The 20,895-nt window shown below is 45.1% G+C and overlaps 1 protein-coding gene across 4 annotated transcripts in view; it reads left to right on the forward strand.

The window, feature by feature from the left end:
- The window catches only part of FKBP15 (FKBP prolyl isomerase family member 15), a 55,259-nt gene that overhangs the window by 30,929 nt on the left and 3,435 nt on the right, over window positions 1–20,895 (forward strand). For 2 of the 4 annotated variants that reach the window (XM_059142033.1, XM_059142036.1), the window contains 14 exons: window positions 1,474–1,576; window positions 2,043–2,149; window positions 3,803–3,917; window positions 5,315–5,424; window positions 5,743–5,850; window positions 6,288–6,382; window positions 7,481–7,583; window positions 12,530–12,701; window positions 14,822–14,958; window positions 16,517–16,672; window positions 17,281–17,433; window positions 18,420–18,542; window positions 19,104–19,211; window positions 19,486–20,171. In XM_059142033.1, the coding sequence (XP_058998016.1) occupies window positions 1,474–1,576; window positions 2,043–2,149; window positions 3,803–3,917; window positions 5,315–5,424; window positions 5,743–5,850; window positions 6,288–6,382; window positions 7,481–7,583; window positions 12,530–12,701; window positions 14,822–14,958; window positions 16,517–16,672; window positions 17,281–17,433; window positions 18,420–18,542; window positions 19,104–19,211; window positions 19,486–20,171 (2,276 nt within the window). The remainder of the gene's footprint in view (window positions 1–1,473; window positions 1,577–2,042; window positions 2,150–3,802; window positions 3,918–5,314; window positions 5,425–5,742; window positions 5,851–6,287; window positions 6,383–7,480; window positions 7,584–12,529; window positions 12,702–14,821; window positions 14,959–16,516; window positions 16,673–17,280; window positions 17,434–18,419; window positions 18,543–19,103; window positions 19,212–19,485; window positions 20,172–20,895) is intronic. The other 2 variants (XM_059142034.1, XM_059142035.1) reach the window with 2 other exon arrangements.

Below are 20,895 nucleotides of genomic sequence, written 5' to 3' on the forward strand. Positions count from 1 at the left end.
GCAAAGGTGATGCTCCTAAAAATGTTTTCTAGCATAGGCTTTATTTTTCATAATTTTGTTTTTTTTCTTCCTGGAAAAGCTGTAAGTAGATTTAACATTTTAGTATATGTGCTGCCAAAGCGAGCACTAGATTTAACATTTTATTTTATTTTATTTTATTTATTTAAAGATTTTATTTATTTATTTGACAGATCACAAGTAGGCAGAGAGGCAGGCAGAGAGAGAGGAGGAAGCAGGCTTGGAGCAGAGAGCCCGACGCAGGACTCGATCCCAGTACCCTGGGATCATGACCTGAGCTGAAGGCAGAGGCTTTAACCCACTGAGCCACCCAGGCGCCCCTAGATTTAACATTTTAAAGGAAGATAGGATTTCTAGGGCTTTTTGCTATAGGTTTGATTTTTAGCTGGTTCTGGAAATTAAATTTTAATAAGGTAATACTGTTATTAAAATTTTTAAGTGCTACTTATTCACTGTAGAATGATTCAAATTACAAGGAAAGAAATATATATTTATCAAGAAGTGTATTCTTTTTTATTATTGCTTTGTAACCTGATTTTTTAGATTAGTATTATGAATATTTATGTTAATACCAATATGAATAATATAAATTAACATAAGTAAATAAAACAAAGCATTATTTCCTTTAAAGCTCAGTGTTCCATTAGATCAATTTATCATAATTCCTTTCATTCTGATGTTAGACATTTAGGTAGATTTAGAGCTGAAGCGATATAAAACTAGCATGCTTTTCCAGAAATGGATAATGTGTTTTGATAATATCAGGGGGCAAAGGGAAGTTTTAAAGTAAAAGAATGTCAAAGAGCTTTCACTTTTGAACTGTAGGATAGCAAAGCACTGTATATTGTGCCCCAAGTTTTTCTTTTCCTTGTGTGAATTGGGGAAAATATTTTTTGGATAACTTTGTTTAGAATTACAGTAAGGATCAACATTGCTTTGACTTTTATGAAAAGAAAGAATGGGGACAAAACATTCTAAAACCACATTATCCAAAAAGCAATCCAAGTGTGCTGAGGGGCAGTGAATCCTGCTCTGTGTGATCTTCAGTGAGTACCTTGAGGTCTGTGGAGATGATCTGGCAGAGAGAAGAGGCTGCACTGTTGCCTGAGTTTTTTTGCAAGAGACTCTTCTTTCGTGGGAACAGACTGGTCAGGTTAAAAAGGTAGCTGCTGGTTTGGAAAGTGGTACATTCTGGAGAGCAGTCACCGTAGCTGCTTCAGTCAATAAAACATCAACAATTTAAAACATTCGAGGAAATTAAATATACTTAATTATTTGGTATGATTTATAGGGAGAAGGGATCTCCCCACAGCCCACACCATAAACTCTTGCCCTTCCTTCTTCTTCTTTGCCTAGAAACATTGGCTGTAAGCAGGTTTAGGGTGGACAGGTTTAGCCTGGTCTGCAGCCAAGGACCCACATACATAGTCATCAAAGTGCTTGTTCCTGTTTCAGGATGCGAACACTCTGCGAGGAGCTGCACCGCCCGTGGCAGCCCCGGTTGCACAGCCGTCCCTTCCACCGACACATCCAGCCTTGCCGCAGATGGCCGCACAGGGTAAGGGACCTCTTTGGCTCTGCAGATAACCAGAGTTAGCATCCTGGGTCCTTCAGTCATCAAACTGCATTGTCTGAGTACTGAGAGCTGGACCAGAGTGTAGGACTTGTTGGTTTGTCCCTGTGCACAGCGTTTTCTGCTCTGGAGAGGGGTTTGGTCTGCGTGCTTTGTCTCTGGCCGTGTGGCCTTACCAGTTTCGGAATTGTGCTCTCAGCTGAGACACTTCCCTGAATGTAATTGTGCACTTCCTGTCAGCAGACGGGACTGTAGGTCTGAGTCATATGTGCCCGAGAACTTCAGGTTCCTTCTTCTCACCTGCTCCTGAGACTCCAGTAGATCTGGTTTTGGGAGAGCTGGTGAGGAGAGTGGTCAAGTCTGAAGCCTGTGGCAGAATGTAAGGTACTAGTCCAGACTTTTACCAAGAAACCAGGGTGGGTGACAGTAGAAACTTCTTGTTCTCTCATAGCACCTCAGCCATCTGTTTCTGGCCTCCAGGCACCTTCACCTGCCTTAATGCAAGTTGCATCTATCGACTCGCACTCCACCATGTCTGGCCATGCCCAGGCCTTTCAGGTAACAATGTTTTAAAACCATATCAGTTTCAGGCTGTAATTTATTAGGTTCTAGTCAGTCTCTCTTCTCCCTCCTGCACAGTCTTGTGGTAGCAGTACCCCACATCTGAATCTGTCATTTTCCCCCTTCCTGAGCCGCCACTATCTCATCTCTAAACCAGACAAAGATTATCTCCCTTGCAGGTTGTTGTAAAGCTGAAAGGCAAGAACAGGCAGAGCACTGGTACAAGGCCTGGCAAACAGTCAAGGCCCAGTCAGCATTTGTGTACCTTTCCTTTGCACACAACTCTCCTTAAGACATATAAATGCAAATCCCCTGCTCTGGTCTGCTAGAGCCGAGAGGCTAAGGTTCTGCACTATAGGTAGCAGAATACTTGTAGGTTGAGGTGTATAGAAAATACAGGGGCACTCTGTTGTCTAGTTACCCTCCAAACGGGCGCTCTGAAAGTAGGATATTTTTCTGTTTTCACAGAAGGTAGTCTGCTTCTGCTGTTTGCCGGGATAGTGGACTCTAACTAATGACACATTTGGTGGGTAAACATACTCCCAGTGATAAGAGGGCTTCACTTCTTGGTGATTCTTAGTAGACTGGTGGGAGTGATGGTGAGCGGGCTATGCGCCATTGGAACAGGATGTATTAGAATTAAAAGAAATCCCACCTTGCCCTCTCCCTGCTCTCTAGTGGACAATTCTGTCCTATAGACTAATTTTTGGTTTTGGTTTTGTTTTTTTAAATAATGGATGGATAGTTTATCTGTCCCTGGAAATTAGTTGGATTTCCTTAAATCAAGGAAGAATAACCATCATCATTTAAAAGAAAGCTGCTGTTGATTGAGCATTTACCATCTGCTGGGCACTTAATTTACCAGTTCTGAGGAACTTTACCTATATATCACATCATCTAGTCCACACAACAACCCTGAGTGGCATTACTGTTGTCATCTCATAGTTCAGGTGACCAAGGTTCAGGGGAAAAGGAGAGCTCTTGGTCACAAGAGAGTTAGAGTCTTGTGGGGGAGAGCCATCCTTTGGAGACTCATGGATTTATTTTGGAATCCCAAAGAATACCTGTCCTTTGATCCCAGTGGAAACTCAGCTGAGTGTCTGTTTTTATTTATTTATTTATTTTTAAAGATTTTATTTATTTTTGCATGCATGCATGCACAGGAGAGAGAGAGAGAGAGCGCACGTGTGTGCACAGGGGGCAGAGGGAGAAACAGATTTCCCACCAAGCAGAGAGCCCCAGGACTCTGTCCCAGCAATCTGTGATCATGACCTGATGATCCAAAGGCAGACATTTAACCGACTGAACCACCCAGGGCGCCCTCAGCCAAGTCTCTTTACAGTTTCTTAGACCATCAGTAGGCCTGACAGTCGGGAATTGAATTCCTACTTAATTAAATCATAGTGCCAGAGGAGCAGGGAGTGACCTGAGACAACCTTCCTTCACTTTCTGGCGAGGACTTCAGTGACCCGGTGCTGTGTCTCTGGATGACACAGAAAATTCTCCTGCAGTGCCTTTCCACTACCAAATCCGGTCTCCTCTGTCTCCAGCTTTAATAGATTTGCATCTCCTTCCAGCTTAATCTCTTTATTCCATTAAGACAGTTGAAGCAGAAGAGAGAGCCCTGACTGTACCTTGGCATTGTCTCAGCCCTATGCAGGTATGCAAGCCTACACTTATCCCCACACATCAGCCGTCACCTCCCAGCTGCAGCCCGCCCGGCCCCTGTACCCCGCTCCGCTCTCTCAGTCTCCCCATTTTCAAGGTAGGCCATGGGCCCTCCATGTCTTATCTTCCACTCTTGCTCTGCTCTCCATCCTCCCACCCCCTTTCCATTTTCACGCCAACAGATCTCGGCTTTTTTGTTTTTAACAGCTTTGTTGAGGTGAAATGTATGTATCATACAGTTCACTCAATGTAGGTGTATAAATTAGGATTTTTTTCTGTAAGTTTACAGAGTTGCGCAACCTTCACCACAATCCAGTTTGAGAACATTTACGTCTTCCCCCCAAACCACCTTATGCCTACTTTCTGTTTTGTTTCTTGCATGTTCTCCCTCCAGCCCTTTTCCGTTGCTCAATCAGTGTGGCTCTGTAGAGTTTCTAGAAAACAGTAAGGGAGTGAAATGTTGGGGAAATCGGGAGAAAGCATGGTAACTGTTGGTGGGTGTTTGGTATCTCAAATGAAAGCTACTTTGAAATTATGGTAATCATATGATTTTATAAAAAAGTCAACACAAAAGAGTATAAAATCACACCCCCCACCATAGGAAACTGTTGTTGACAGTTACTTGGGTAACTTTTCAGTTATCTTTCATGCAAGTACCAAGTGTGCATAAAAGCACACTGATATAAAAAACAAAACAAAATGTAATTTTTTATAACAAAACAAAATAAAATGTAAAAAACTGGCATGCTATTCTACCTTCTTATTCTGTAGCTTATCTTTGGTATTAGGACAGTGGTAGAAAGGAGCCAGTATATCCTACAATGTAATTTATGGTCCCAGATTGGTAAGGGTTTCAGGGATGCTACCTTTGTCTGGAAACCCTGCCACTTCTCCATCTGGGAGGCCATCAGATCTCACCTCTGTGAAGCCTTCCCTGATTGTTACCATCCCTTCTTCCTCTCTTCCCACAGACATAACTGTGTCCATGTGCCACTAAAAGATTAATGTTGCTTTTCTTTATGCTCTTTTTGTACCTTGTATGTGGTCCATTTTTTGCACTTAAAACACTCTGTTGTAATGATCTGTTTCCATGTGAGTCTCCCCACCAGACTGTGAGCTCGCCAAGGGCAGGAACTGGGTTTCATTCGCTGCTAAACCCCTGGTACCTGGTATCATGTCTGGCTTGCAGTTGGAGAGTGGAGAAGCAGTCTGAGCTGTTAGTGCTCTGGCAGACCAAAGTGGGCATCCATGTGCTCTGGACCAGGTCATACCCCTCAGAGCATTTTGCAGGAGCAGAGCTTATTTACTGTTAGCTTTGGAGCCCTTTTGCCTCTGGGTCTTCTATGTCTTCTAACAGTGTGAATCACCTACAACATTTCCTATTTTGGGATGTTTATTTCTTTCTTTCCTGTGCTGAAAGAGCTGTTGGCTTTTCCTCACACAGTACCTTCTGCTCTGGTTTCATAAGGTTCTTTTTGGCTTTTGTCTGCTTAGGATCTGGTGACATGGCTTCATTTCTCATGACTGAGGCCCGGCAACATAACACTGAAATTCGTATGGCAGTCAGCAAAGTGGCTGATAAAATGGATCATCTCATGACGAAGGTGGGTGAGTCAGGGTGGGGGCTGTGTTGAAAGTGGGGGAATGAACAGTGGGTATGACAGGAAGCAATCAAGGCTATGGGTAAACTCTTACTTGGTTTCCTGCATCCCTAGTAGTCAGCAGTTAATTCCCTAGAAGGTTACATTTTTGTTTGGCGTCCAGTTGGCAGAAGAAAACTCAGGCTTATCTTAGAGATTGTCTCAGAAACTCGTTAAGCCTTTCCAAAAGGTCAAAAGGTCTTAAGTGGTCAGATCTTGGGTCAAGTTTTATTTCTCCATTTAAAAATTTCTCTCAAAGTCTTTCCGTCCCCACATTTGTAGGTTGAAGAGTTACAGAAGCACAGCGCTGGCAGCTCCCTGCTGGCTCCCAGCATGGCGCTTACGATGGAAACAAGCATGATTATGAGCAACATCCAACGTATTATTCAGGTAAGAGGGATTGGGAAGAGAACACAGCCTGGAGGTCTTGCCCCCTTCTCTTCCAGGATGCACTACCCTCTAAAACCTCTGCTGCCCAGATAGCATGTGATCTGTGCTACACTGATTTGGAAATTCTGGAAAATCCATTACAGCCTAATTTGGTCCAAGTGACTTATCACTATAGAGTCACAAGGAAACATTTCTTTTGGACTGTATTTTAGAATTTTGCTTCATTTTGTGGCCATTTCTATGTTTAATCTGTTGGGCATCGTGATTTATATCTTAGATTGATTTGATGTTTTAAATATTATATCGATGTGGACATAAGTTCTAGTTTTTTATCTCAAAATTTGTATCAGTGTCGCCTGTCAGTTCAAGTTGATTCCCTTATATCTGGCACTTTCCTCCCAAAAACTTAAGTTATACATCATATATTTTGATTTTAGGAAAATGAAAGATTGAAGCAAGAGCTCCTTGAAAAGAGCAGTCGGATAGAAGAACAGAATGACAAGATTAGTGAACTAATTGAACGAAATCAGAGGTAATGACAGGTATGGGGCACTGGTTAGGATGGACAAAGGGTTTCATTTGTAAATGCCCAAGTTAGATAAACATGGGTTTGGTTTTGTTTTTTAGGTTTGTTTGTTTGTTTTTAATTTCACAGAGAGAGAGAGATCACAAGTAGGCAAAGAGGCAAGCATAGAGAGAGAGGGGGAAGCTGGCTCCCTGCTGAACAGAGAGCCCAATGCGGAACTCGATCCCAGGACCCTGAGATCATGAACTGAGCCGAAGGCAGAGGCTTAACCCACTGAGCTACCCTGGTGCCCCAATAAACATGTTTGTTTAGGGTAGCTATGTGTACTGGTGCTACTTCTGTTTCCTTCCTGTCGTGTGAATTATTTGTTTTCTGAGAGGAATTCTGGTAGAAAGAACACAGTAGGCTGTAATGTCAGGCAGACCTGTTTTGAATGCCAGCTCTGCTCCTCTTTGGTTGGGTGGCTTTGGGTATTTATTCCTCCTGGCCCTCACTTATTCATCTGTAAAAGTAGTGTTAAAACTTAGAACACTCTTAGGGGCGCCTGGGTGGCTCAGTGGGTTAAGTCTCTGCCTTTGGCTCAGGTCATGATCTCAGGGACCTGGGATCAAGCCCCACATCGGGCTCTCTGCTCAGCAGTGAGCCTGCTTCCCTCCCTCTCTGCCTGCCTCTCTGCCTACTTGTGGTCTCTGTCAAATAAATAAATAAAATCTTAAAAAAAAAAACAAAAAAAACAACTTACAACACTCTTAGAAAATACTGTCAACTCTCCTCTCTAGTCTGTGGGCTATTTCATCAACCAGAACTTCACTGATTTCCCTATAAAGCCCAAACATCATATAATTTTTTTCCCGACCCTTCTGAAGAGTTTGGTGGCGGGGAGCGGGAGTGTGTGATCAGGGGAACATGTAGCAAATGGCCTTTCACTTAGAAAATCATTCTTCATGTTCCTCTTTTCTAGTGTCTCTTGTTCTCCCACTTGGTGGGGTTGGGGGAGTTGGCAGGGGAAGGTGAGGGGAAAGTGCTTTCTTTTCTTCTCCCCTCTCCTCTTTCATCCTTCCTTCCCCCTCACCACACATGGATATCTTTTCCCCTATGTCACAGATACGTTGAGCAGAGTAACCTGATGATGGAGAAGAGGAACAACTCACTTCAAACAGCCACAGAAAACACACAGGCAAGAGTCTTGCATGCTGAACAAGAGAAGGTAAAGTAACGAGGGAGAGAAAAGCCCGTCAGGACGTGTAGAGCTAAGGAGTGCTCCTATGTACGTACTTACCAGTCTGCTTTTCAGCAAAAAAAAAACAAAAAAAAAAACAAAAAAAAAAACAACTTGCCATCATTGGGAATAGAACCAGAAAGCTTCTAACAGATTTTACTATATCCCCCACCCCCAAACTTCTATTTTGTTTTTTTAATAAAGATTTTATTTCTTTGCCAGAGAGAGAGAGAGGGCATGAGAGTACAAGCAGGGGGAGTGGAAGGTAGAGGGAGAAGCAGGCTCCGCACTGAGCAGGGAGCCTGATGGGGGACTCAATCCTGGGACTCTGGGATCATGACCTGAGCTGAAACCAGATGCTTAGCCAGCTGAGCCACCCAGGAGTCCCCAGACTTCTGTTTTAAAGTACGCTTTACAATGAATTGACTTAAGAACTATCACTGGTGTTAATAATTTGGATTACATTGTTTATTAGCAAATGAAATTTATTCTCCTGACCCAATCAGAAAATTCCCATTATGCCATGTAATAAACACTTCAGTGAAATTTAGGATTGTCTAGCTTATTCCTTCATCTACATCTGCCAGAGCATTTTTAAGTACTGCTGCCTGGCTTCAATCCATTCGGAAGGAGGCATTTCGACCTGTTCTGGAGTAGCTCTAAGGAAGACTGGTGGGTCTTGGCCTGGGCTGATGCTGACACTCCTCCTGGGACACTCCCGTCGCTGTTCCAGTGACACTGTTTATCTCGAGTGGAGTTCAGTTTGGGCTACTGCTCCTCAGCTGGAGATCTTGACCCAGCCATCTGCTGTTGTCTCTGAGGTTTAAGTAACAGGTTATATTTTGTATTTGAATTTTTCCTGAACACTTGGAGAGTTGAGTGGAATGTACTTTATAACCCATGGGAGCTTACTCACTTTCTCATAATCCAGTAATGCTGAGGATTCCTTACTTAGGTCTCATGCTGTTAGTATTCTCTGTGTTCTCTTAGTTATAGTGCCCTGGGAAGAACTAGCTCTGACCCCTTACCCTCTGATAAGCAGTGCCTTGCCTGCATAGCCCTGTTCCCAACTTGACCCCAGTCCGGTCTCACTGCTGCTTCCCACGTCCCTTGTTTGTTGTGGCTGACTGCTCTGGCCTGGATCAAGGTCAGCAGCCTGTGATGCTGGCATCGCTCAGCACTTCTGGAGTCACCTCACTCTCCAGTAACCATGCCTTTTACTATTTCTCCTTCCTCTACTTTTATTTTCTTGCTCTCATTTACTCCTTTTAAAATTTTTTAGTCTGTAGGCCTGGCAGGGACACCTAAGTATATTGTTTGGTTGAGTTGTTAGACCTGTTATTCAGGTCTAATTACTAGAACTTGTTCTAGATCAGTGGTTCCCACACTCTACTCTGGCTGCCTCCAGATCACTGGAGGTGCTTGATTAAAAATACATATTCTTAAACTTCACCTTGAGACTCTTTTTTTAAAAGATTTTATCCATTTATATATTTGTTAGAGAGAGAAAGCACAAGCAGGCAGAGTGGCAGGCAGAGGCAGAGAGAGAAGCAGGCTCCCTGCCAAGCTAGGAGCCCAATGTGGGACTCGATCCCAGGACCCAGGACCATGACCCGAGCCAAAGGCAGTGAGCCACCCAGGCGTCCCACACCTTTAGATTCTTATTCAACATTATGTAGCCTAGGGCTGAATCTGTACTTTTCAGAAGCTCCTTTTGACTCTGATGCACAGCCAGCTAGGATTCGCTGCTCTTTGTCATTTCTTTTGCCGCGAGCTCTGGCCATGGCAGCTGGGCACCTTTGTTTTTAGGAACTTCATCATGTGATTTTCATGTTGCGCATCAGTGGGGTGTGTGTTTGTATGTGTGTGTGCCAGTAACATTTATTTACAAAACAGGCAACAGGCCAGTTTGGCCTGGAGGTCAGAGTTTGCCAGTCCCAAGAGTTAGCTTATTCATCCACCCATCCACCCACATGATTCCTTTTTTTTTTTTTTTTAAGATTTATTTATTTATTTTAGAGCGTGTGCTCAAGCAGGGGAACTGGCAGAGAGAGAGAGGGAGAGAATCTCAAGAAGACTCTGGCTCACCATGGGGCTGGATCTCGTGGGCCTGGGACCATGACCTGAGCTGAAGTCAGGAGTCAGACAGACGCTCAACCAGCTGTGCCACCCAATGATCCCATATTGATAAACAAAATGGTTGGCACAGTGCCAGGCAGCTGGTGGCTGCTCTGTCTGTAATAGCAGAACATGCAGTAGTCACAACAGTGAGAACGGCTCTCTTAAATCCCCACCAGGTTCTAGGCACGTGCGTGCTTCCCACGCATCTGAGAGCATCTCCCGGGCTGAGGAGCGCTGTGCTTGGGGAGCTGGGTACCAAGTATCACATGCCTCACTGGACACTTTGACACTTTTCAAGGCTCAACCCCCCCCCTGCTTTCCTTTTGCTCCATTTCTTGCTTACTTGACAGTCGTCCCTGTGAGGGCTGTCCTCCCAAAGGGACATCATCAAGGTCCTTTCATCCCTGGAGGCAGCTCTCTGCCTTAAACGCAGCTGAGAGAGTTTGGACTGAGTGCTCAGTGGACATTTGGTGAACGGAATTCCTTATTTTTCTCTGTGACAGGGTTAGTATTTCCACAGAAAACCCTGGACTAATGGAAGAGCTGTCGGAGGTCACCTGGTTTGACCTTCCTGTTTTACAGAGCACACACTGCAGCCCAGAGAGAGGAAGCAGCTTGCCTAAGGGCCTCACTTCCAGTCAACTGCACCTTTCCTTTTGTCAGATTTCCATTTTGCTTTGATACCATTTTCCTGCTTCTGACTTGAACACATCTTTTTTACTTGTTTTTCTGAACCCTTGGCTCTCCGTGCCTTTGCTTTCCTTTCATCCGTTCGCTGTTTTCTCTGTGCACACAGGTATGTTTGGGTGAGAGTATTACTTGCCATGCTTCTCATAGGCCTTTCCAAGTAAGGCCCTGAGATAAAAAGAGCTTTTGAGTGACCTTTCACTCTGCTTGTCCTTTGGTGTGAGAGGGACCACCCATCTCACAGTTTCCCACCCAGTGACCTTCAGCCCTTCCAGTGGTCTTAGCTGCTGTGAAGCCTTTATAAGTGGCCCTCACTGTGGTATTTGTGAGTTCTCGAGCTGTAGGCAGACATGAAGCTCTCTGGGTGCTGTGTGAGCTCAGGTTCCAGTAGGCCACGTGGGGCAGGGCAGTGACTTAAACTTTGATTCTACTTGGGGCAGATAGATGAAAGCCCCTCTTCTATCTGGAAGTTCTAGCTGCCATTGTCCTCTGTGTTTAACAGGTAAAACCCTAAGGCTACTGAATAGCAAAAGTAAGTATCTTAGGTCTCAAACTGTTAAAGAAAAAATTATTCAGACACTTCCTGAAGCAGTAAGGAGGACTTTATTCTAGACTGTTGCAGTAGGACAGAAAGAGTGGGCTTTACTCCACATAGTAAGGGCAGATGGGGGAGTCGTAGCTAAGGAGTGGATGAGAGGTCGGTGCTGGAAAATTATTCAGAGGAGACCTCATGGGTGGGGGGATTCTTGGTAAACTGACCTAGTAGGATTCTTGCTAATGACTGGCGTAGGACCCGGATACCAAAGGTCAAGGATGAAGAACTTGTTCAGATATCGGGGGAAGGGTTCTCTCTGAACGGACATAGCAGGATTCTTGCTAAAACTAGATAGGGCAGGCCATAGACAGGGTGGGAGGCCAAGGTCAGGGGCTTAGAAGAACCTGACTAAAGTTTGGTCAAAGAGAGAGTGTGTCAGTGGACTGTCAGATACTCATTCATAGCCTGTTTTTGTTTTATATACACTCTTAACTTACTTTATTTCCTTCACGTTTAGGAAAGCCAAAATACTAGATTTTAAATGGAAGCTAGCAAACCAGTAAAGGCTTTGGAACATTTACATCTGCAGGGGCATAGTGAATAGCCTGAGAAGGGACAAGTGACAGTACGAAGGAGACAACGGTAAATGCACCTCAGGTAGAATAGCGTAGGAGTAGTTAGAGGATTAGTGGCATAGTAATGTAGGAGAGATGGTCCACCCTCATACTTGATTGTCCGAACGTTAAGACTGGTCACCAGTGGAGCAACTGTTCACTGCCTTTCTTATCATCTCATTTCTGCTCATTTTATGGAAACACGTCAGTTAAGGTGACAAGGATGTGCTATTTGTCACTTGTTTACCATTCCGTTTTATTGACCATCCTCTTAATCATCAGGGTTTCTGCGTGGAGTATCATTAGAGGCTTCTCCAGGGGGTCATTGTGGTTTCATCAGCTGTTATTTGAGAGCATATAGCTTCTGTGAGGCCAGGGCACCATTTGCAATACGTGGAACACACAAAAAACTGAAGCATGGCCGTCTTGTTAGCTCTCTTCTTGCAGGGACCCCCAGAGCAGTCACTGTCAGGTGGCTGAGCTTTCCATCATCTTTCCATGGGTAGTCAGGACCATTTGGGAGAAACTACAGATTCAGATGTTGATTGCAGTTGAAGGCATTCAATTTAATTTTAAAATATCCTTTTCATATTAAGAAAAATACATGTGTGTTCTAGAAAAGTTAGAAAATGGCAGGAATACCGTTTCTCATGTATCATAATTTGCTTAAGCAAGCCCATTTTCCAGCATTTTATTTCTCCATTCTTTAGCAACTGTAAACAATCTGCTTCGAACATCTTGTAGCAAGATTTTTGTTAAGTTTGCACAGTGCTTCCTAAGGACAAATTTCTGCAAGGGAATTCCTGGGTCAGAGAGGTGGTCCGTTTTGAAGGCTTGATGTTGGCTTAACGTAGGTTGAGGGTGCCTTAGCTGTCTTCCTACCAGTTCAGTCAGTGTAGAGTGTGTGAAGTTGGGTCATCACTTGGAGACAGGGGACACCTGTGTTTGACGTGGCATCATACTTTGTTACCATTCAGGTCAAGGTGACAGAAGAGTTAGCAGCAGCCACCGCTCAAGTCTCCCGTCTGCAGCTGAAAGTGACTGCTCACCAAAAGAAAGAAACGGAGCTGCAGATGGAGCTGACAGAAAGCTTGAAGGAGACAGACCTCCTTAGAGGCCAGCTTACCAAACTGCAGGCAGAGCTCCCAGGTACGTCCCTGGTGGAGGGACTGGAATGGTCACCATTTAAACATAAGGAATTAAACTGAGGGGTTCCTGGCTGGCTCAGTTAGTAGAGCATGTGACTCTTGATCTCAGGGTCGTGAGTTCAAGGCCAGATTTGAAGGGTAGAATTCACTTAATTAAAAAAAAAAAAAAATATGGGGCGCCTGGATGGCTCACTCGGTTAAGCATCTGCCTTTGGATCAGGTTATGATCCTGGAATCCGGGGATCAAGTCCCACGTCGGGCTCTCTGCTTCTCCTCCTGCCCTCCCTCCACCCCATGCTTGCTCTCTCACACACTTTGTTTCTCTGGCACTCAAATAAATAAATAAAATTTAAAAATAAAAAAATTCTGGGGCACCTAGGTGGCTCAGTGGGTTAAAACCTTTGCTTTCGGCTCAGGTCATGATCCCAGGGTCCTGGGATAGAGCCCCACATCGGGCTCTCTGCTCAGCAGGGAGCCTGCTTCCTCCTCTCTCTCTGCCTGACTCTCTGCCTACTTGTGCTGTCAAATAAATAAATAAAATCTTTAAAAAAATAAAAAAATAGAAATAAAAAAATTCTGTCCTTCTTTCAAATCCATTTGGCTTGATGCTCATGAAATTTGTGAAGGACTGAGGCAAAAATGGAAGTAGATTGGTATAAACCTACACCACTGCTTGACATAAAGGACAACCAAAGAAATGACTGTTTATCTGGAGTTGATCCGTGACCATTTTCCCACTTCATTTCGCAAGTGTTGCCCTCACTGTCTTGGTACTTGTGTTTGGCTCAGGGGCCTGGGAGAGTTTACTGTGTTCCTCTAACTCGTGGCTCAGTGGAAGTTTAAGAAAGAAACGCTTCCTGTAGTAGCCACCTCCTTCCTAGAGGATGGATTCCAGCCCTTCAGCCTGGCACTTGAGGCCCCTCCAGCTTGCTGCAGCTTCAGCACATCCTGTGGCTCTCGTCTTACCTTTTTATCCATGCTCTTCTCTGGACCTGCTGTGTCCACTGTCACCAGTATTTGTCTCCAGTTCTCCAAAATCTCTTTCAGAAACTTTCCTTTTTTTTTCTGGAACAGTTGATCGCTTTTAGAATCCTTTACCGTGAGTACATTATTATGGCCATTATCAGTTAGTTAGTCTCAAATCAGCACTATTTCTATGTCTGTATTCCTTCTAGAATACAAGCCTCTAGAGGACAAGGGTGGGCGTCTTGCTCATCTCTGCGAAGTCCTTTCCTCCAAGTTAGCATGAATTCAGTACCTGGCATAAAGTGCTGCTCCAGACACAGGGACTTGAATAGAAGAGCTGTGAAGACCAGCACGTTGATTCTTGCACCCTGGTGTATAGAAACAAACGTGGAAGACACAGATGGGACTGGGGGCAGGGTGTAGCTGGGCAGCAGCAGAATGGGCAAGAAGCGAAGTTCGCTTGCCTGAAAGAGCTGAAAACACTGATGTCAGTCGGTAGAGTGATACCTTGAGGATAAGCCCCCTCCCTATTAGAGAGCATCACCTGGGTGTGCCTGGGGGACAGTCTTAGATTTGAATGTTGTACAGGTATCTTCTTTTCTGCTTTTGTGGTGTCCTAGGACAGTTAACCTCAGAAGTTTTCCATACCAAGTTCATTTTGATGCATTATCTTTTTAAGAAATATTCCAGTTGCTTTATTTGGGCATTTTTTGGTGTTTGAAAAGGAAACTCTTGGTAGAATGTCCCAGCTACCAAGAAGGCTGGGAGTGTCCCACCAAGCCAGTGAGACAGGGCCTGGACTAATGCTCAGTGAAGATCTGTTCAGTGTGTCGAGGTGGTGGCTGAAATGGGATTGCGGTGTGATACGTTTCAAAGGTGGTTTTGGATGGTTTGAAGCATTTCTTTTTCATTCTGTGTGTGGAGAAGGGGACACACATACAGACACGAACGTGGGTTGGTGGTGGAGTTGGTTTGGACCGGATCCCCCTTTCTCCGGTCAGCGAGGTGGTGCTGAAGGGAGCGCGGGGACGGCGCGCATGTGGTCGCATGTGGTCGCATGGAGAGGCCACAGGGCATGGTGGGGGAAGCGGCAGGAATGCCAGGGGCCCCTGCAGTTCTGGTTCTGCAGCCAGTCTCTCTGCCGTCCTGTCTCAGAACTCCGGGAGGCCTCGGAGCAAGCTCAGTCCAAATTCAAAAGTGAAAAGCAAACCCGGAGACAGCTGGAGCTCAAGGTGACGTCCCTGGAGGAGGAGCTGGCTGATCTCCGAGCTGAGAAGGAATCTCTGGAAAAGGTAAGTTCCACACTTGAAGTTTCTCTTTTGGACCCAAGAAGCTGATAACATTTTTACTTTCAAACATTTTTACTTTCCTTTTAAGAATTACAGTAGCATGTGCTCATTGTAACACATACAAATAATAAAGAAAAGTATGAAATAAAAAATAAAATTTATCTTTTTTCTTCTCTAATCTCATGCATTAGAGATAACAGTTATAAATAGTGTATGATTATCTGTGCAGTTTGTTTTCTGTGTGTATAAAACACATACACACATACTTGTGCATACATATATGTATAGTGATCGTTTTTAAACTATAATAAGATCATGTTTAATGCTTTTTTTTTTTTTACATTGTGGACATTGTACTAGTAAGAATGAGAACTTTCTGAGATGCCTGGCTGTCTCAGTCAGTAGAGCGTGTGACTTTTACCTTGGGGTTGTGAGCTCAAGCCCTACATTGGGTGTAGAGATTGCTTAACACTAAAATCTTTAAAAAAAAAAACAAAAAACTTTCTTATTCATTTTAAGTACAGTGCAGTAGTTTAGTCTATTGTAAGGTTGTACCATAACTTATTTAACTACGTACTGATGGGTATTTATGTTTCTATTTTTTTTACAATTTCAGGTATTGCTGCTCTGGACATCCCCTTGTACTATACAATTCTTTTTTTGAAAATTCATTTGAGCATTTCCATAAAATGAATTGCTTGAATTAGAATTGCTGGATCACTTTTTAATGTACTTTGTCCTCTTTCCTGTTGTAATACTAGTTTGATTTATAAACATTACTGAGGGTATTAATCCTTTGCCACTCATAGATGTTATAAATACCACTGAGTATTTATAGTCTCTTTTGTTGTGTTAAAATTTTAAGATCAGCCTAAACTAGCCCCATTGAACAAAGTGGGAATATTTCTTCTCTCTGTTCTGGAACAGTTTAAATATGAAAAGAACAAACTATTTCTGAGATTTCTATAAAACTCTCTAGTAATGCTTTTGTGGCCTAGTGCCTTTTTAGGGGATAAACTTGGTCTGCATTTTCAGTATTTTCTATGATTTTATCAGGGTTTTTGTTTTTTTTTAAACCTAATTCCTTCTGATTTGGGGGGGCTGTTTTTAGTTTTTCATTGTTATAGATACCACTACAGTGACCATCCTGTACCACAGTCTTTGTGAACGTGATTTATTGCTTCCTTAAGATAAATGATAATTTGTGGAATTTCTGGATGTATTTTTAAGAATCCTTCTTCAGGACTGCTAAATTGCCATCCAAAGAGAGACCCATTTAGTTTCCTACTAGGAGGTATGAAAGTGTCAACTTCCTTGTACCCTGACCCCTGTTAAGATGTTCCCCATCTCTTAATACAATGGTAGATAAAGACCTTCTTGTTTTCCTTCTTCTTATCACAATTTTTGTCACTCAGGAGCCAAGAATGTTAAAAATAGAAGAAAAATTAAACATTGAATTGTTTCCAGAAGGACCCAGGTCAAAAACTATCACCACTGTCACCATCTTCTGCATTTATCCTCTGTGAAACAGCTAGCTGATGATAGTTCTCTTATTCCTAAGAACCTCTCTGAAAGGAAAAAGAGGTCCGTTCAAGAGCGCTGCCAGGCTGAGGAGGAGATTGACGAAATCCGCAAGTCCTACCAGGAAGAATTGGACAAGCTTCGGCAGCTCTTGAAAAAGGCTCGGGTATCCACAGACCAAGCAGCTGCAGAGCAGGTAATGGCAAACCGAAGCACTTTGGAAATGTGCCTTTAGGCACATTATCGTCCTTGAGAAAAGGGGTTTTCAAACATCCTAAGGCCAGAGTCCTCAACCAGCAGACACCATCCTTCAGGCCCATTATTGTCCTTGAGGAGAAGGGATTTATTTAGGTAATCAGGCAAGGAGACCAGGGACGGTGACAGGACACACCTGGATCTCTCGTTCATTTGGCAGAGACCTTTTTCCTCATAAATTCATAAACTAATATTTGTGTGTCTGACTGTTGAGTGAATTGGTGCCCTCAGTTTAGTCTCCTCTGGGGATTTTGACAAACTGTTCGCCTGAACCTGTGACGTTCAGGGCCCAGACTCTGAAAAGATCACAGTATGGCCCTCTCCTCTAGGTGACTCACCATCTCTTTATCTGGCTAGAGTTAGCTTTTAGAATCCTGCATACCTATATTCAGAAAGTACATTTACTTTCAAAGTAATCAGGGTCTTTCAAATAGTTGTGTCCCTATTAAATCTGAGCTGTTAGCTTATTCTTTTTGCCTTAGGAAAGATGGGCTTCCTTAGGTGCGAATACCTCCTCCCTAGGATCTGCTGATGACGTTATCTTGACAGCTGTCTCTGGTACAGGCGGAGCTGCAGACCCAGTGGGAAGCCAGGTGTGAGCAGTTGCTGGCCTCCGCCAAGGATGCGCACCAGCAGCAGTACCAGGAAGTGTGCGCGCAGAGAGAGGCCACGCAGCAGAAGCTGCTCCACCTTCAGGAAAAGGTGGGCGTTCCCCCAGGTTAGGCAGCTTAGGCGGCCCAGGTGATTTGAGGCAGACAGGTTGGGTCTTGTAAATCCTTCTGAACCTGAAAGGTGTTAATAGCTTGAAAAGCAAACCACGCTTGTTCAGCTCTCCAGTTTATCAGCAATCTTTCACATACCGATTTTGGGAAGACAGGTTCATGACCTAGAAAAAGGAAAAGCAACACTAGTGTTCTGGAATGTGTTTAATTCCATTATTTGATCATTTATGAAGCAAATATTTATTGAGTGCCAGTGGTAGTTCAGATACTGTGTTAGGGAAAGGGCTTGCAAAGAGCTCTGCCCTCAGGCATCTCACAGTCAAGAAAGGGAGCTGGAGAGAAACAGAGATAAGCTGAATGTTATGTGGCCCAGAGGAGGAAGTGCCTGAGGGAGCAGAGCCAAGGACCAGTAGCATTGGCGAGGGGAAGTGCGGTGCAGAAGGCGGCAGAACGCCCCGGGCAGAGGCACAGGGGTGAGATGGGGCCTGGGTTGGCTAGGTCACTGGCATGTATGTGACAGAGATGGAAGATGGTTTAGGGCCATGGAATGACAGCCCCCTTCCTGGAGATGACTTTCTTTCCTTATAGTATCTAGTTAAAGATCTTTGACTCAGAGATGTTGAAGGCAGTCTTGCAGGTGAATAGGCTGCTTCTAATGGCCAATGTTCACTGTGTCACTGGACTTACACGTCCCCCCTTTTTTCATCGTGCTCTTGAACCTTATTAGGAACAAGCCAAGAGACCTCAGTGGAGAAGAGGAGGTGAAGTTCTGAGTTGAGACTGAGGGATGAGGAAAAAGAATGCCCTGAGTCAGCAGGCCTGGGGTGGGTGGGGGCATATGGACACCAGCAGACCTACCTGATGTTAACACTGGATGCTGAGGATGGTTCTTGTCCTCCTGGTGTCCTGACTTTCACCTGGTGGTCCAGGCTCCCAAGGCCACAGTCACAGTCTGTTGTTTTGCAGTGTCTAGCCCTCCAGGCCCAAGTCAAGGCCCTGACACAGCAAAATGAACAGCACACCAAGGACCTGGAGGCCAAGCGCCACGTGTCTGGAGTTGTGGCTGCTGCTGCTGACCCGTCAGAGAAGGTGAGTGGGCATTTCGAAGAAGCAACCCAGGTCATATCAAGGGATTGAATGTGCCTGTCAGGGCTTCAGGAAGAATGTGGCCAATTTGTTATGTTGGTAGCCTTTTTTCTGACTTTAGTGATACACCAATTCTCTGACTTCAGTAAAAATGAGCTTGTTGGAGTGTATTACTTCAGTGACAAATCCCAGAGGGCCCTGTCCTGAGGCTTTGACAGATAAGGGACGTGTCTCCAAGTCGGCGCAGTGAGGAGCGTGCCCAGCATCTGCTAGCACCGGTCCTCACAGCCCTCGGCAGCTCCCGAGGTGGCCACAGTGCGAGGAGGCATCAACACACACGGGCTGCAGCTTGCCTGTCCTTGATAACCCTTCCAGCAGTGGCTCTTCTTACTTAACATCACCCTCTCCACAGTGACCGCCTTCGGCACCCAGGGTCCAGACCACTGTGGCACATGGTTCGGTGCCCCAGGAGCTTCCTTTCAGCCCTCCCAACCCCTCTCCAGCATTAATCACCTGATTTTGGCAGCACAGATTTTGTTTTGCTCTCCTCGTGTCTTCCCGCAGGTCAAGAAGATCATGAACCAGGTGTTCCAGTCGTTGCGGGGAGAGTTTGAGCTGGAGGACTCGTACAGCGGCCGGGCCGTGCTGGGGACCATCATGAACACCATCAAGGTATGGACGGCTGGCGATTGTTGCAGTGAAGTGGGACTCTTGTGGCTTACGGGCCTTCGAAGGGATCCTAAATTTAAAAGGTATTCGAGTCTGTGCCTCAAGAGTCAGGCTGAGTGGCATGACTTTGATCTGGAGAGCCGAGGGCAGCATCCGGTGAGAGGAAGAAGCAGGCATTCGACCTGCACAAGCAGGTGTGCTGTCGGGGAGCAGAGCAGTGGGAGTGCCTGCTGCTCTCCTGCCAGTGAGCCTTTCCTCCTCCTTGGCTTTTGAACAGATGGTGACTCTTCAGCTGTTAAACCAGAATGAGCAAGACAAGGGACGGAACAGCAATGATGAAGAGGAGGAGGAGGAAGAAGAGCCGCCCCAGACACCTTCCCGGGAGCACTCCGTGTCGGCCAGTTCTGGGCCGCCGCCGGCGCCCCTGAGTAGGGAATCACCAGAGTGCCCACTGGTGTCATCGGAGCAGGCAGTCCAGGAGGCTGCCCCCCTGCCTCCTCAGGCCCTCCCTGTTCCCCAGGATGAGGTACAGGGAAGGGAAGGGGAGCCTGCAGAAGCAGAGGTGCTCGCAGAGATGAAAGATGATTCCCTTCCACCTGAACTGGCTTGTGTCCCCTCCCAGAGACCTCTGGGGCCCCCAACATCAATTCCCCCTAAGCCTCCAGGCCCCGTGCTTGTGGACTCTGAGGGCGAAGAGACACTTGCTGCCAGCCCATTGGAAAACGCCTGTGTCGGGGAGCCAGAAAGCTCCACGGGACTGTCTCTGACTTCACATTCCACGAATGAGGACCCATTGGCCTTGGGGCCTGGAAGTCTAGGAGAAGAGCCTCAGCCTCCAGAGCTCAAGAAAGATGAGGGCGTCCCTAACTGCACTGCTCCCCCTAAGGAGCTAGAAAACACAGAGGCAGGTTCACTAACTGTCGGAGCAGCAGGTGGCCCCAACGACTGTTCTCAGCGCACCAGGTACGTCTTCCTGAGTGGAGTTCCCTGGACAAGGCAGCTGGGTGTGGAGGTTGTCACTGGTTTTTCCAGGGCTGGTAACTCATCCTCAGAGAAGGACTGTCTGATTCACTCATTCATTCATTCCTGTATTTATTCAGGAACATCAGCTAGGCTCTGTAGTCAGCACTGCAGTAGGGGGGAAAGCAAGGCAGCTTGGGCTCGTAAGGAGCATACAGTCTAGTGAAGACAAATACACAGTAAATGTACGCTGTAAAAGTGCTTAGAAAAAGAAATTCTCTGTTATTAAAATAGAGAATAAAGGGGAGTTCTACTACTTCAAGATAGAATGGTTAGGGGAGGATTCTGAGAAGGTAATATTTAAACTGGGACCCAAAGGCTGGAAAGGAGCCTTCAGTGCCAAGATTTGGGAGGAAGAGATTGTGGAAAGCAGGCACAGCGCATGCAGAGGCCCTCTGGTAGGAGGGGACATGACAGTCAAGGAACTAAGGAAGGCACAGTAAGTAGAAGAATGGTGTTAACCTGAGATTACAGAATGAAGTAGGGACAAGACTCGTGAGATTTTGTGTCACTCTTAGAAGTTTAGATTTAAGATACTGTGAAAAGCTTTATTAAAGGGATTTAAACAAAAAAGTGACCTGTTATATTAGTTGTTAAAGATCACTCTGGCTGTGATCTTTATATTAGTTGTTATATTAGTTGTTTTTTTTGTTTGTTTGTTTAAAAG

This window comes from Mustela lutreola, chromosome 12, assembly GCF_030435805.1.
Source record: "Mustela lutreola isolate mMusLut2 chromosome 12, mMusLut2.pri, whole genome shotgun sequence".
Classification (NCBI taxonomy): Eukaryota; Metazoa; Chordata; class Mammalia; order Carnivora; family Mustelidae; genus Mustela; species Mustela lutreola.